This window comes from Cavia porcellus, unplaced genomic scaffold (genome assembly GCF_034190915.1).
Source record: "Cavia porcellus strain 051 isolate PalLab524CR breed Dunkin Hartley unplaced genomic scaffold, mCavPor4.1 scaffold_6, whole genome shotgun sequence".
Lineage (NCBI taxonomy): Eukaryota > Metazoa > Chordata > Mammalia > Rodentia > Caviidae > Cavia > Cavia porcellus.
Window position 1 is genome coordinate 92,470,269 of NW_026947489.1, and position 16,224 is coordinate 92,486,492.

General features: G+C 55.2%; 1 protein-coding gene across 4 annotated transcripts in view; it reads right to left on the reverse strand.

Moving 5' to 3' along the window:
- Positions 1 to 6,774: 6,774 nt before the first annotated feature.
- Positions 6,775 to 16,224, reverse strand: part of Ikzf3 (IKAROS family zinc finger 3) — an 85,405-nt gene continuing 75,955 nt past the window's right edge. For all 4 annotated transcript variants that reach the window (XM_063251492.1, XM_063251493.1, XM_063251490.1 and 1 more), the window contains one exon: positions 6,775 to 9,054. In XM_063251492.1, the coding sequence (XP_063107562.1) occupies positions 8,348 to 9,054 (707 nt within the window). In that variant the 3' untranslated portion in view covers positions 6,775 to 8,347. The remainder of the gene's footprint in view (positions 9,055 to 16,224) is intronic.

Sequence of the window (16,224 nt, forward strand, 5' to 3'; positions counted from 1 at the left end):
GGGTCTCACCCGGTCCCCCAGCGGGCTGCGACTCCGAGGCAGCGGCGGCGTGGGCGGCGCGAGTGTGAAGCCGCAGGTCGCGGCTGCGGGGACGCCGGGCCGTTTCTCAGAAGGGGGCCCAGCCCCGCCCCGCTCCTCCTCTCCCCCCTTGCACCTGGGGTCTGCGCCTGCGGTCAGGGGCTCCCGCCCTTTAAGGCGAGGGAGCCCAGCCTGCCACGCCCTTCTCCCCAGCTCCTGGCGGCCGGATTGGAACTTCAGGTGACCCCCGAGCAAGCTGGGGCCTTGTCTGGAACTGGGGGAGAGGAGCTGCTAGAATCCCGGCTGGAAGGAGCCCAGGACCCCCTGCGCCTCAGGCCCAGGCGGGAAAGCAGAGTGCTGGGCCACCGGGGTCCGCACGAGGGGGACTTTGGCCTTGGTTGAGCGCGCGCGCACGCGCACAGCTCCCCGGGCCTGCCAGAAGGTGGGGGTGCTGAGAATGTAATTCCAGCAGGGGAGGCGGGGGATCCAGCTGCGAGCAAGGAAGAAGTGACACGTGCCACCCCTACCCCCGCACCCGGTTCCCGTCCACACCGCCCAGGCGCTGCGGTTTGCGCGATCAGGGTTGGGGCAAGGTGTTGGGAAAAGTCTGTTCCGGAGAGCGGCTCACATCACCCACAACCCTGCGTCCCCGGTTCTTTCCACTGCAGGGCTGTCTCCCGGGCTGTGCACGAGTTATTCTGGGGGGCAGGAAGAACTGTAGTTTGTGGGGGGGAGGGGGAACCTGCCTCCTCATGGGGCAGGACAGGGTTAAAAACAAAACCGCAGCAAACTCAATACCGTGTCCTTCAGGGACTTTCCGTGACACTGTCCCCAACTGGCAGAGCCAGGGGCTCCCCAGGGACCGCCCACCCCAGATGAACCGGCTTTTTGCTTTTATGCAAACGACCACGTTTGACCTGGGAATGCCACAGCCAGGACTCATGGCCCTGGCCCAGGGTGGCCTGTGTGTCCACGGGGTTGCAGCCTTGCCAGACCTTGCCTCCACTTCTCCCCAGACCCTGGGTCTAAGGGATATGGAGGAGAGAAGGAGCTAGAGAACGAGTTGGGGCGGGCTGTTGTCTCCAGGTGTGGGGTGGCCATCTCTGTAGACTCACCACCCTCCTACCGCCGCCCTCCTGCGGTGCTGGGCCGGAAGGACAGGAGCTTCCCTCTGCTCCCATGTGCAGGGATTCCCTGGTCCTTTCCTCCTGTCTCCCTGTAAGGAGAGTAGACCAGCTGATCATCCCCCCCACCCAGGCTGGCAGCCAACAGGGAGTTCAGGGGTCTTAGGTTAAGATACAAAGGCACCACTGCCCCCCCCCTGCCCCCAGGCCCCCAACGTCAGACACCCCTGGCCCAGGTGAGGGCAGGCACCTGGTGGAGGGGAGGAGCTTCAGCTCAGGTGGGGCTTAGACCCTGAGTACTGCCTGGGAGAGAACACGGAATCAGGATGGAGGAGCGGTGGTCTGGTGCTGGTCCTAGGCTTGGCCCCTGAACAGCAACAGACCACTGTGCTCTGGTGCCCCGGTCCTTCTTAGTGCAAGCTCCCCGCCCCCCAGGGCACTCCATTCTTGAGCTGTGGACCAGTGGACCCAAGTCCTGCCTGGAGGCTGGGCCAGAGCAGGACCCCACATGGGGTGCCGGGATGGGCTGGGCCTGTGGAGGTGCTCTCTTTGTGGGTAACTGCAGTTATCCTGCTGCTCTGGCTTTAGGAAACAGCTGGAGGTGCTAACTCAGGGTGGCACTGTGTTCCTGTGTTCCTTGAGGCACAAGGAAACCCCTCCAGCTTCCCACAGCAGCAGCAGCAAATGATAAACATGCACTCTGCTGATTTAATTACTTTTGACAGCATCTGGCCACATGTTCAGGTGGGGCTTGAACCCACTAACCCAGGCTGGCCTCAAACTTCAGGCTGTCCTCCTGCCTCAGCCTCCTAAGTGCTGGGATCACAGGCGTGCCCCACACACTTGGGAGATGAAGGGGCCACCCATCGTCCTCCATCAGGCTTTGGAGGGTCTTTTGAGAGATGGGGCCCTCCAGGCTGACTCCAGGGAAGAAGAGATGCTCCAGGCAGGGGCATTTTTGAAGTGTAGGTGGGAGGAGGCCAAGCACAGCCCTGTGGAAACTGCTTGGCAAGGCCCCTGCAGGGCCTGATGGTGAGGCCACCGTGAGCCCCAAACCGCCTTCCGTTCCTCCATCACTCTGCAGTCAAGGGTCATCCGCAGACCACACATGTGTGGCTTTGGCAGAAATTAAAAATATGCTGTGGTTTTTCCAGTAGCCAGAATGATCCTTCCCCAAAGCTTGCAGACGGAGAACCTGCGCCTGTAAAACCACAGTCTGCTGAAGGCGCGTCTGCTCTTTAAATGACCTTCGAATTCTTTGCAGCAATTTGGTTCCTATGAACCCGCAGATGCAGGCCGACCAAAAGGGCTGTGTTTGATGAGCCTGGAAAAGTCCTTGTGTGACTAAGTCTTTGTTTGTTTCATTTTTTTTTGTTTTTTTTTTTTTTTTGTTTTGAGACAGGGTCTCACTATGTATTTCAAGCTGGTTTTGAACTCACTATGTAGCCCAGGCTGGCCTCAGACTTGCAGCAATCCTCCTGCCTCAGCCTGCCATGTTAGAGTGCATGTTCTCAGTGTCTCCAGTTCACGTTCCGGATGGAGACCGGCTCTGTGCTGTGCGACATGGGCTGGGGTGAGGTAGGTGTCCCTGGGGGCCATTCCCCCAGCGATCCAGCATGGGGTCACTGGGTGAGTTGGACAGTAGAAGCCATCTGAGGAAGCTCTGGGTCTTGAGAACCAGGGGCTGAGGGCTCAGAAGTGGCAGGGAGCTCCTCCCCAGGTCACACCAGAGAAGGGGAGCATGAGGTTAATTCAGGCTGGTTCCTGAGTTTAGCATTGTCTGCTAAAACAGTGTGAGGGAATATTAGACACCAGTTGCCTCCATCTGCAGTACAATTACTATTCTGGCCCCAGCAGCGTCTTGGAATACTTTTCATATCTTAAAATCCAGACAACATGCATGCAGCAGAAAATCTACAATCATCCAACAGAATCTGTCCTATAAAAAAGTAACATCACCTCACAGACGAAATTACATCAAATTTAGCTGAGTGTGGTGGTGCACACCTAGAGTTGCAGCACTCAGGAGGCTGAGGCAGGAGGATCACTGCATGTTTGAGGCCAGCCTGGAATACACGGCAAGCTCAAATTCAGCCTGAGATGTATAGAGACCCTATCTCAAAAAACCAAACCAAAACAAAACAAAAAAACAAATTTCAGCAGGGAGTGGTGGCACACACCTGTCATCCTAGCACTTAGGAGGCTGAGGCAGGAGGATCGCTGTGAGTTTAAGGCCAGCCTGGGATACACAGTGAGTTCAGGGCCAGCCTATAATATACAGCAAAATCCTATCTCAAAAAACAGAGCAAAAGAACAGAAACTACATCAAAGTTCCTACCACCTTGGATCTTACATCATTAATGAAACGTTAACGCTTCCATTTCAAACGGCAGCTCAGTGTCAGTGTCTAGGAAGTGTAGCATCTGTGCTCTTCACAAAGCAAGCACCTGGTTAGCTACCGACGGCATGCAGATGCCAGGCAACAGCTGGGTAAACCAGAAGCACTGTCTCATTTCAGCTCCTTCAGGCACTCACGGAGGTCCAGAGCCCACACCTCTCTGCCAGCCCCTCCTCAATCCGAATTCTCAGGGTCCCCTGCCTGCCACCCTGGGCGCGGGATGGTCCATAGGACCTTCACCCTGCTGCCCTAGAAAACAGTACTTTTCTGTGTGGGCTAGCCTTGGGTTTCAGATCAGATTTGTCCTCTTTTCAGCCATTTAAATCTAAGCCCTTCTGCCTATAGAGCCTTTTTTTTTTTTTCTGTCTTTTTCGTTTTTATTGGTACCAGGGATCAAACTCACGACTGCCTGCTTGCAAGGCAGGCGCTTATGCCGCTGAGCTAAATCCCCAGCCCCTATAGCACATTCTTGTGTTGAACATAAAAATAGCGTCCCATTCTTTAGGAGGTAAAAGACACCAAGTCATACTGCTTATCTTTTGTTTATTTGTTTTTAAATTTTTTTTTTCCTTTTTGTTTTTTTGAGACAGGATCTTGCTCTGTAGTCCAGACTTGAACTCACTATGTAGCCCAGGCTGGCCTTGAACTCATGGTGACTCCTGCCTCAGCCTTCTGAGTTCTGAGATGATGGGTCCACCACCGTACCTGGCTCAGTAGGGTACATTTTAAAGTCAGGACTTCAGCCAAACATTGTTGCGACAGTCTTATTATTGGCGGTCCTGGGATACGTCCTGAAAGTACTGCTTTGGGGCTGGGGGTGGACTAGGGCCTTGGCCATCCTGGCCGAGGGCTTCACTACTGTGCTGCCCCCCAGCCCAGCGGCCCTGCCTTCCTCTCAGACATTCGGAGCCTTACCCTGAGCGGGGGGAGATGGAAGATGAGGACCAAGACAGCCGCCCAGAGGCTCCTTGCATACTCTGGGGGTAGGGGATTAGTTAGTAATGTGACATCTCAGCTAAGCTTTTGTGCCTTTACACACTTGTCTGTTCAAAAGCAACCCAGGGCATTTTCATTCTGGGCCTTGGCTTTAACAGGTGAAATGTTTTTGTCACTTCCCATGTCAAACATGGAGCTAGGAGTGGCTTGGATGGGTGGCCGAACACATGGCAAGCCACCTGCCGGCAGAGGCTCCTAGAGGCCATGGCCCTGCCAGGCTCTCTCTGCCTGGCTGCGGGGCAGGGCTCCTGCGCACCTCTCGGATAGGCATGGCACAGGGGATATCGGGTCCCCTTCTCTCTTCCCTCACCCGAACTCTGTACTTTGGCTGTGAGGGAACTTTTGTGGGTTTGCTTAGCCCCCAGGTTGCAGTCTCGTGGCATGATGGGGGAGCCCACCTGTGAGAGGGCTGGTGTGAAAGGAAGGAGCGGGCAACAGGGCCTTGGTGAGCTGCAAGCATATGGCCTGAGGCTGGTCCTGTGCGTGGTGCAGGCTGCTGTCCAGGTGGCTGACAAGCCTGTGCTGAGGAAAGTGTGCGGTGGCGGCCGCTGCATGTCCCTGGGGTCAGCTGCAGAATTTAAGAGTGCAGAGGATCGTATTTTCATCTGGGTGCGTTTGGAGACAGGGTCTCACTCTATAGTCCAGGCCAGCCTTGAACTGGCTGCAATCCTCCTGCCTCAACCTCCCAAGTGCTGGGATGACAAGGGGGCGCTAGCACACCCGGCTGGAGTTTCTACATGCACCTCCCTTCTGGAGGCAGTGGGCTTTGCGGGTGGTCACCTGCCACAGAAGGTGGCCTCAGGTGAATGGAAATCATTCAGAAAGTCCTTCATCACTCGAGGAAGGAGTGGACAGTGGGTAGCACCCTAAGGTGCTAGAAGGGGCCTTCATCTGACATCTCAAAACAGACATAGTGAACTGGGTGTGGTGGTGCACGCCTGTAACCCTAGCACTTGGGAGGCTGAGGAAGGAGGATCACTGTAAGTTTGACCATCCTGGGCTACAAAATGAGCTCAAGAACAGCCTGAACTGCATAGCGGGACCCCATCTTAAAATAAAAGGGGTGGGGGCTGGCAAGCAGCTGCAGGTGCCAATGTGTGCATGTACTTTGGGCAAGATCAAAATGCCTTCCTGTTTTTTGTTCTTCCCCACAACTCAGTGGTTAAAGGAAAAGCTTAATACACCAACATTTTCACACCAAAGACATGTGAAGCGTTCTCATGTGGAGACGCTTCTGCTTCACAGCCGAACACTCAAGGTTTAGAAAATGTTGCTGTGCGATCACATAGACATTTAAACCCGAAAGGACTCCTGAAGCCTAACTCGAAGCATCTCAGGGCCTGGAAAGCTAGTTTTAGGGGTTCGGGTCTTCAGTCATGCTTACCCACTACTTAGTGGCAAAGCAATGAGCAAGCAGGCTTTTGGGCGCCCGCTGCGGGGCTGGATTTGGGACCTGTCACGGAGCTTCCCCACAGCTCGGTGCCCATTAGTACTGAGGAGGAGGTCGGCGAGGCCCGACCGCTTTCAGCAGCGTTCCGGCAGTGCAGGAGCTCTGCTCAAAATGAGGGAGGCTGAGGCAGGAGGAGCACCAGGCAGGAGGCCAGCCTAGGGACACGGTGAGACCCCGTACACAGAGGGGCATGTGCAAGCTCACGCTTCCTTGCAGAGGAGGACCTACCCATGGGGCTGCCCCTCTGCCCGCCCTGGCCTGGAGCGCATGCATGTGTCCCTGTCGGGCCCTTCACCTCCCGTTCACCTTGGTGTGCCTGCCACCCTGGAGGAGGCGAAGCTGTAAGGTAGCGCTGGTTCTGCCGCGGGTCTCTAATCCCTTAAGCTAAGGTGGCAGCCTATGCTTGCCGCCTCCTTGTGACTGCAGCCCCTGCATCCCTTGCGGGTCTCGCGATGCCTCGGGGTGTGCACGCTCCGTTAGAAAAGTGCCTGGCTGCTGTCGCAGGAGACACCTGGTGCTGTGTCCGGATGCTGGGCCCACCTCTCACACCAGCGAGCAGGAGGGCGTCCCAGCGTCTGCCCCACGGGGCAGAAACAGGCGCATGCACAGCCCCCAAGGAGGGGAACCGAGCTGGGCCGGGCACACGACAGCGCCCTGGCCTCCCAAGCTCCGCTACAGCCGCCCTGGTCAAGCGTACTGTGTGCCTCCGGCGCTCCCCGGAAAGCGAGCCGCCAGGCCCAGCTGCGCCGCCTGGCTGCAGGAGCCGTGGTCCGCCCACGCGTCACCTGTGAGGGTTCTGTCCAATTTATTGAAAACACACTGTCGTGATTACACATCCTACTGGGTTGCAGGTAAAGAAAGCGGCACACTTCAAAGCGCTGTCTGAAAGAGGAGCAAAAGTCTTCCTGGAACAGGCATGATAGTTTTGCCACCACAGCTCCGCCCCGCGGCTGCCTCTTCCGCTCACAGTCCCGAGCGCAAACTGGCGACCACCGGCGTTCGGACAGACGACGGAGCAGGGCGCCGGCCTACCCCCTCCTCACTCGGGGGCTCTGCTTTGGGTCGGTGAGGTGCACCCTGAAACTCGAGCTCCTGGGGGACGGGCGACCCTAAGTCAGCCTGCCTTTTGCAGTCCAGGCGCCCCGCAGGGGGCCGGACAACCCGGGCCAGCAGGGCCGGCAGCCACAGTTCTGCCCGCTGCCCTGAGCGCGACCCAGTGACAGGTGCCCCTCGGGAGCTCCGTCCCACAAAGCAGCCCGGCTGCTGGGTCGCTGGTGTTCCGGACGCAGAAGCAGCCAGCGGAGACAGCCACGCTCCCGCAGAGGGAAGTGGGCTCCTTCTGTCTCCCCAGTCCAAATCCAGCAGGATGAAGACCGCACGACGCCCACCAGGGACGGGGCTCCCCGCCTGCCGCGGCGTCCCGGGACTCCCTGGCTTTGTGTGACAGGAGTGGCGCAGACACTGCTTTCAGGGCGGACTGCAGACTTCCTCGTGTGCGGAGGGGACGAGAAGGGGAGGGAGGAGAAGGGAAGCCCAAGGACTGGATGCGTGGTGTGCGTGGAAGCCCCAGAGCCGTGAGCTGGGTACGGAAGGGAGCCGGTCGCCGGTACCTGGGGCTGCTGCTTCTCTGAGGATCCAGGCGTAGGACCCACGCAGCCTCAGAAAGGCGCCGCCTAGCATGCAGGTGCAGGCCTGTGCTCCCGTACACCAAGGGAACCCGGAAACACTGCAGGTTAAAGACGAGTGCTGCTGAGCGTCCCGATGCATGCCTGTGACCCCAACACTGGGACAGACTGAGGCAGGAGTCCCTCAGGCTCTCGTCTAGGGAGGCCAGCTTGGCGATTCGGCAAGACTGTCTCAAAAGAAAAAAGATTTACAGGGCCGGGGTGTGGTTCTGCATGGAGGCTTTGGGTTCAATTCCCAGTAGAAAAAAAAAAAAAAAATTCTCATGGTGCTACACTGGAAAGCTGCTTCACTTCTACTGCTGCCAAGAGTAAGGTCTAAGCCAGGCGTGGCAGTGCACACCAGTACTCCCAGCACTCAGGAGGCTGAGGCAGGAGGACTGCTGTGAGTTTGAGACCAGTCTGACTACACAGTGAGATCTTGTCTCAAAAAAAATAAAAAATAAAAATAAAAATAAAAAATAAAAGAAAGAAAGAAAAGAAAAGAAAGAAAGAGTAACTAAAGACTTCTTTGGTCTTTTAAATTCCATAAAATTCAACTAGTGGGAAAACAAAGGTATCCCACAAGTAGCAACCAACCGTTTCTGCTCAGGCATTGTTTCTCTGCTTACTGAGCCTGGCACGGGAAGCCTCGTGGACTTGAAAGCAATCGACGAGGGTATAGTTTCTATGGGCTGCTCTACTTGAGCGTGGCTCTGTGCTCGCCCCTGGCTATGTGTGAAGAGAACTCGTACCGGTCTTGGCTCCGGTACCCACACATGTTGCACTCGAAGGGGTCGCGGAAGCCGTGACAGCCCATGTGGATGGTGAACATCACGTAATCTAGGAAAAGCACGCGGCAGTGGTCACAGCGGAACACGTCGGTCACCTCCCCGTCTTTGGTGATCACCTTAACCGAGTCTCTCGGGCAGAGTGGCGGGGGCTTGAGGAGTTCGTAGGCACGGGGCGCCTCCTTCAAGAGTGGCACCCCGTTGCGGGCCCGGGGCAGGAGCACGTGGTTCTGCTGGTAGAGAGGGTTCTGGCGCTCTTCATGGTTGCTGTCAGTGTCTGTGGAGTCGTGGCCACTGTTGTTGGGGGAGAGGCCTCTTTCGGAAGACAGGCTCTTCTCTGGCAGGGGGATGCTCTTCTTGTCTAGCTCCTGGGGGGTACCGTTGGGCACCTCAGCCCGGGTGAGGGCTATGGGGTACATGCTGCTGATGACTGGAACCATTTCAGAGGACGGGGGCACGGGTGGTGTCTGGACCAGGGGGCGCAGGGCCTCGGCGCCAAGGTAACCGATGGCATTATTAATGGCCTGGTCCATCATGCGGGTCTGCATCATCTCGCTGTCCTTCTCATACAGGTAGCTGGAGTTATAGGTTACGTCAAAGCAGTGACGCTTCTCACCTGGAACAATCGAGGAGGAGGGTTACAAGGTGACGGCATCAAGCAGAGTGCATGGGTTGCTTTTCCAGAACCCTGGAAAGTGAGGAAGCAGAAGCTACCACTGCTCAGGCCCCACATGGCCTCAGGGACACTGCTGCCAAAGCCTGCAGGCAAAGGGCAGGCCAGGAGGTGCAGGGTGCAGGAGAAAGGAGGCAGAGAGAAACAGAAGCCACCAGAACGCCAGAGCCCTTTTCTGCTTGTTCCTTCCTTTGTTATCAGGTGGTGGTGGTGGTGGTGGAGTTTATGGAAGTTTTGGAGTGGGTGGGGACACTCAGCGGCAGCCTGGGCAGCTAGGCACACCCCAGCCGTGTGGGCTCCTTAAGGTCTATCTCACACCTAACCCATGACATTTACTCATGGTCACCTTCTGTCACTGCTCCAGTTAACTGCTGACAGATTCTGTGACAGGGCCAGCCATGGCAGAGTGTGTGGGTGCTCTGTGTCACGAGAGAGTGAGGGAGGGAGACGGAGACCGGGCCAGAGTGTGGGTCGCAGTTAGGGTTGGAGGTGAGGTGAAGGTCACTCTGCAGCCTAGGCTGTGGGCCAGGTTGCTGGCTGCCAGAATTCGGTGCTGCATACAGAGGGTGGGTCAGGGAAGACAGAAGATACCAGGAGAAGCAGTTTCTGTTTCTGAGGCGTCTCCAGCCCAGCAGGAAGAAGCAAGACTTGCTCACATGGAACTGGAGAAGAATTACAGGTTAAATGTTGTGAAGGGATGTCTTGCTCTCTGGAGGCTTTTGATTTCATTCTAAATGTCATGTGAGAGACATTTAAGCAGGGGACAAGTATGTCTCCTGCAGAAAGGGCCCTAAGTACCACCTGGGTGAGTATGAGGCTGTTAGGTACCAATGATATGTTGGTAAATCTTATCTCCCCAGGACTGGGCACTGAAGCCAAGGCCTCAGCTTGGAGCCAATCCCAGTCTTTTATTTTTTATTTAAAGACAGGACATTGCCAAATGGTCCAGGTTGGGCTGGAACTTATCCTCCTGACTCCCAGGCTGCTGGGATTATGAGTATGTACCACCCCACCTGGTATATAAACAGAATATCCATACATTAAGGGAATGCAAAGCCTTTGGGAGGATTGGGGGAGGGAAGCATTCTTGGAAACAAATTTTGAGACGGTTCTTGAAAAACAGGTAGAATTTAGATTGTCCAAGAGGTAAGAAAGGGGTCTTAGTTGAGAGGGGAGCAAAAATGAAGGCGGAGAGCTGGTACTGCACATCACAGGCACAGGAAAGAGTAAAAGAGTCTGATTCAAGGTACCCCAAGACCTGTGTTTGTTTTTTGAAGCAGGATCTCGCTAGTAGTTCGGGTGACCTGGTGAAGATCCTTGTGCCTCAGCCGCCCAATTGCTACGATTATAGGCACGCACCTTACACCTGGCAACACCAAGGAATATGAGATAAAGTGTTTCTCAGACTTCGCTTTCCTTTTGTGTCTGCAGTGTCCATCTACGGGGGCCATGTGATGGCTGAGAGAACGAGGTCTAGTGCCGCCCAGACTGGGTTTGGTTCTGATGGTTCCCAGTGGCGTGACTACATATGAAGTGGTCACAGTGACTGCGGTGATCTTGTGGGGCCACTGGACTGTGCTCAGAGCTGTGCCCAGCATGGAGAAGACACTTGGTTAACACCAGGGTGTTTTTTTCTTTCATTATTTGTTTGAATCAGCTCACATTTTCTTTTTTCTAAAATGAAAACTTTAAAGGAAATTCTATATCGCTAACATAAATGGAAAACTAGAATCACTTGCCACAAGTAGAAGGTGATTATGCAAAATAAAGGCCACGAAATGAGGCCCCTCACTGCATTTTGATCTGATACCACTACGGGGTCATGGGGATCCCAGCCCCTCTCGCAGTCAGGCACAGAGAGGGCCGAGCATGAGACACTAGCATCACACTCAGCCTCTGTCTTTCTCAGTAGTACTGTCCATGTACCTGGAGACTAAAAGAAAACTAAAGAGAAAACGACTTTCTTGGCAGGTGGATCAAAGGTTTTAAATGTCCTGTTGCCGCGTGGCAGTCCACATCACGTTTTTGGAAACACTGAAACAAAAATAACAGCAACACGTCCAGAATGACCAGCCCTGGGATTTGGGTCTGAACAAACAGCAGGCGATGGCGGGGTCCCTAGCGGGGCCCAGTGAGAGGGCAGCAGCAGGGGGTAACAGGGCCGGATGTTAAGCTGGAGAGGCCAGAGCACGGTCTCGGTCTCGTCTACTCCGGTGGCTCTGTCAGGTCACTATCACTTCGGGCCAACCCAACAGCTTCGAGACCTGAGAGCAGGAAGACGACGGCTTCTCTTGGCAGTTTGAGGGGATGTGCCAGGGCATCAGGCCTTGACCAGATGTCAGTGGCCCTTGTTTTCACTCCCAGCTGCACATGTCTTTGATGACACTGCCTGCAGGACACTGAAGACATGAATGCCAGCTGAGGCCAAGGCCTGGAAGTGACACAGGGGCAATGAACAAGCAGCTCTGGTGATGGAACTGGGTTTTCTGGCCCTGTCAAGGTTACTGAAGACCTCCCTGTGTCACCATTCCCCCTGCTTTCACATGAGAGAGGCCTGGAGGTGGCAGGTGGGGTGGGCACACCATGACCTCTGCCCTCACTCTGTCCCCTAGTCGCCCACCCTAAGCCTCCCACAGCCTGTGTCAGAGAACAGCACGCAGTGCTCGAGTGGGAAGGAGATGAGTGGGAACATGCGTGGGGCCCTGTGGCCAGGATGGCCCAGCGTGCACTGTCAGGAGTGGGGAGCTCGGACCCAGACTTGGGTCCCCGTTGCCACGTTACGGTAACTCGAGTGGTGGAGATGATTATCAGTCACCTGTAGACCCGATGACTCAGTGTGTATGAAACTCAAGGGAGTCAGCTACAGTAACGAAAAGCCAACAGCTCACGTTTCTTCAGTAGCACACTCATAAAGATGGTGAGTCAAACCACAAGCCCGTAACTGCTCCCAAGCTCCCGGGAGCCTTGGGTCCGGCTCAGACTTAAAGTCACACGACGCCTCTGAGTGATTCATGACACAGGCTGAGCAGTGGTTTCCTTCCAGAGAAAACTCAAATGGCCACAGCAAGCTCTAAGTGTAGGAACGGGGCCACCTGACTGGGCTGTGCTGTGCTGCGTGTCTCTCTCGTCCGAGTTTGGTAGCTAACCCGAGAGCCTGCCTGCCCTGGACCCACGCCATGTGGGGGGCGCAGGTGGTTGCTGGTTTTAACAATGACCCACAAGGGCAGAAGCAGACCCAGGCCTCTTTTCAGGGCAGGGCTCACGCTCTACCACCTGATTCACTGACCGCTGGGGCCTCAGCCTCGCAGCCCAGGGAGACATGTCTGCAGAATACTGACCACAGCCACTTTTTAGTGAGGCCAAACATCCTCGTGCTGTGCTCCCATTTCACTTTATCAGGGGCTGCACCTCGGGATGGATTTTTATCTGAGTTGGGTGAGGAGCCCAAGGCTCACAGGCAGGTCCCCTGTCCCCAGTCAGGTCAGCTGCCTGCTGGGGACTGGAGAAGTAGGGTGTTCAGTCCCAGAGCCCGCCTGACTCACAGCTGCTGGCCGATTCTGGAGGCTTTTTTGCCTGTGGCAGCCCAGCCCCCCACTGACGGTGACCAGATACTCTGCATGACAGGGGTGGAGGGCACTTAGTAGCAGCAAGCCTGTGTTTTCTCCTCCAAATGCATTTAAGGTGTGTGTGTGCACGCAAACATGCATGCAAGCGCACATGTGTGTGGTTCCAGGGGCTTCACACGTACTAGGCAAGTGCTCTACCACGGATCTATACCTCTAACCCTTTATTCTGAGACAGCCTTTCACTATGTTGCCCAGGTTGGCCTCTAACCTATGATTCTCTGCCTCAGTCTCCCTAGCAGGTAGGATAATAGGTGAAGGCTGCAGCTTCTGATGAGCAGGGTGTTTTCATTTTGTTTTGTTTTTTGTCTTTTTGAGACAGGATCTCACTATGAAGGTGGCCTTGAACTCACTCTGTAGCCCAGGGTGGCCTGGAACTCACAAGGATCCTCCTGACTCAGCCTCCTGAGTGCGGGGATGACAGGTGTGTGCCACCATGCCCGATGGCCAGAAGTATTTATGAAGCACACAGGCTGTGACTTCTATGAAGTGCCTGACAGAGAACCTGGCGCAGGTGCGCACTCAGGGACGGTATATTTACTGCTGTGATCTTTACCATTTGCTCAGCGCCCCTCCTGTGCTCCGAGGAATGCACACTTAACTGCAGTCTGACGGGGACAAAGCATTTAACACCGTTTCATCAGGTCAGCATGCTGGATGCTGCCCATACGGAACAGCCGAGAGGGTGGAAGGGGAGACCGTGGGCCACTCTTCAGACATGTTGCCTGTAACGGCAAATGTCAGGCCATGCTCGGTGAGGTCTGCTTGCAGTCAGAGGTGATGCTGAGGGAGATGGAGATGGTTTTGTCTGTAGCAAGGAGCAGGCTCTTACAGGTGCCCAGAGCACAGAGGAGCAGAGGGAGGGCAGGGCACACAGCCATCGTGTACTTTCAGGGCTGGGTGGGAGGGCATTAGACTGAGGGTCTGGAATAACCATGGTGCAGAAGTGAGGAAGGATGAAGAGTGGACAGGGAAGCCGGCTGCAGTGATGCGGGCGGAGAAACCAAGCAGACAGAGTGTGGAATGCTCAGAAGGGCTGGGCTGAGTAGCAGTTTCAATTTTATTCCACTGGGGAGCCCTAGAGAACTTTTTTGGGAGAGGGAGGAAAAATGAATTGAACTTTGGAAAAATAACACAAATCCGTGATGAGAATGGGAAACAGGCTTTCCTGAAGTCTGTAAGTTTCTCAAGCCACCTGAATACGTCTGTTGCTATTTCTTATGATTTCCCACCTGCACCGTGCTTCCCCTACTGCAAGCGCACATCCAGAAAAGAGCAGTAAGTAGGAGAACTGCAGCGGTGGGGATGGCGGAGGCCCAGGCCTCCCCCTCAGTGAAACTGAGCTTGCAGAGGCCACTTGCGGGAGGAGACAACAGACACACAGACACGGCAGGAAGGGGGGCGGCAGTGGGAGACCGCATTTTGCAGCTGCTGCAGAAGCTTCTATGCTCTGTGGGACACTGAGGCGCTGTTTGTCCCCTGTTCTGAGGGACAGACTGAGGACTGTCCTTTTCTCCAGGAGACACATCCTTGGGACAGAGTGACTGCTTCCTCTGCGGCTTCCCTTCCAGGCTTTCAGCAAAGCAACCAAACTCCCAGCAGCAGTGCTGAGCCCCCAGGGCACACATGACCTGGGAAGCAGGCCTGGGGCTGTCGGTGTGGCCCTGCTGTGACCACCTGCTGAGCCTCAGCTCTTTGGCCCTGGGGGTTCCTGAGATCCCTGAAATGCCATGAGGCTGGGCTTCTTGCTGGGTTGGCCGTGGAGCCCCTGGAGGGGTGGGAGAAGACACTCTCCGCTCTTAGTCCTCGAGCCACTTCCTGTTGCTCTGTTAACCAAAGCAGGTGACTTCCCATTTGCCCTTCACAGGAGAAGCGGTGGTGTTTGCTCAAGTGTCAAAACCTCACCAACTGTTTGCTGTGGGTGAAGGAGATCCTTTTTCATGCTCTTTTTAACATGAAAACCTATGATAAAGTAACGCACAAGCTTTTAAAAAACAAGAAGGTGCTATGATGAAAATGTTGCGCTGAATCAGGTGTCTGTTTTGGAATGAAAAACCAGGAAGGAGAAAATTCAGGCCCATGCTCACCCCTGTCCTCCCTCTGGGCAGGAAAATGGCCTTTGTCTTGAGCCAGGCAGAGGGTGGAGGTCTAAGTTGAGGCTCAGCCAGACAGCAGACGCGGAAAAGGGCAATGCCCAAGATGGCCGGGGTGGTGACAATTCTGTGTGCCTTCTGGAAAGATCTAAATTGTCTGGATGCCGTACACATGCTGGGGACGCACATCCACAGATTCCTCACTGACGCAAAACAATACAAAGTTTCTCTGAAGAATTATCTTCCTCTGCCTGGGGCAGTTTTACTGTGACTTGCAAACAGTCTGCAGATGTACCCATGTCTGTCCTCCCTGCTCAGCTCCCTCCTGGAGTCACCTGCAGCCACTCCCTCCCCTCAGCTCAGGAGGTCAGGGAAGCCAACCCTGGTCAGGAGTGACTCACTCTTTCTTCATATCTCATCCAGTGCCACTTCCCTGGCTGCTGAGCCTTTTTAGAAAATGGTGCCGGGAGGGGAAAGACAGGCGACAGACAAGGAGGGGACAGGCAGAGGGAGGAGAGACAGCACCAGCCTTAGGTGCCTGCGCACCGCTGGTCTCTACTTCCCCTTGACGGCAGGATGGCTGGGTTCAGTGACCCAGGGAGACAAACAAAGCTTTAAGGTTTGGGGGTGGGGGGTGCCGGGAGCTCTGAGCCGTGGGCGTGAGGCGGGAGTGGACACTCGGGGAAGGAAGAGGGCTGCCCCAAGAGAAAGCCAGAAATGGTGAACAGATGCAATATCGTTTTATAGATTCTCAGATTTAGTAGTATCTTCTTCCTAAACAATCTAAAGGACTGGGAATGCAGCTCAGCCCAGCGGTAGAGCACTTGACCAACAGGCCCTCAGTCAACCCCCAGGCCCCTGAACATGAGAAACTAAACAAAAACAGCCACTGTAAAACACAGGACAGGGGTGACATAAATGCCCCATCTCCCAAGCCTTGAGAAACGTTACTGAAGTTATGCGTATGGCCCTGGAACACAAAATGCATTCATACTTTGGCGCCTTAGGTTTCTCTTCTGACTTCTGTCACCGAGTGGCTGTGGCTGGGACAGCCCTTCCCAGTCACTGCGGCTCCCACTGAGCCCCTCACTACATAGATGAGTGTGCAGAGGTCTGGGAGGTGACCAGGGCTGTCTACACACACACAGGTGAGAAGAAATGGGAGCAGGAGCGGAACCTGGGTCTTTGGACCTGTGCTCCGGTGGTCAGCACCACTCAGTATCACAAAGTACCAAGAGGAGAGAGGAGGCCTCACTTATTCTGGGCCTTTAACCCTGAAGCTGCTACCTCTGCTCATGTCAAGTGCTCACCCTGAACACTGTGGCTCAGTAGATGTGCAAGGCTGGAGGTCAGCGTCTCTGCTGAATGTGGGGCGTAGGAGACACTACGGCAACAAA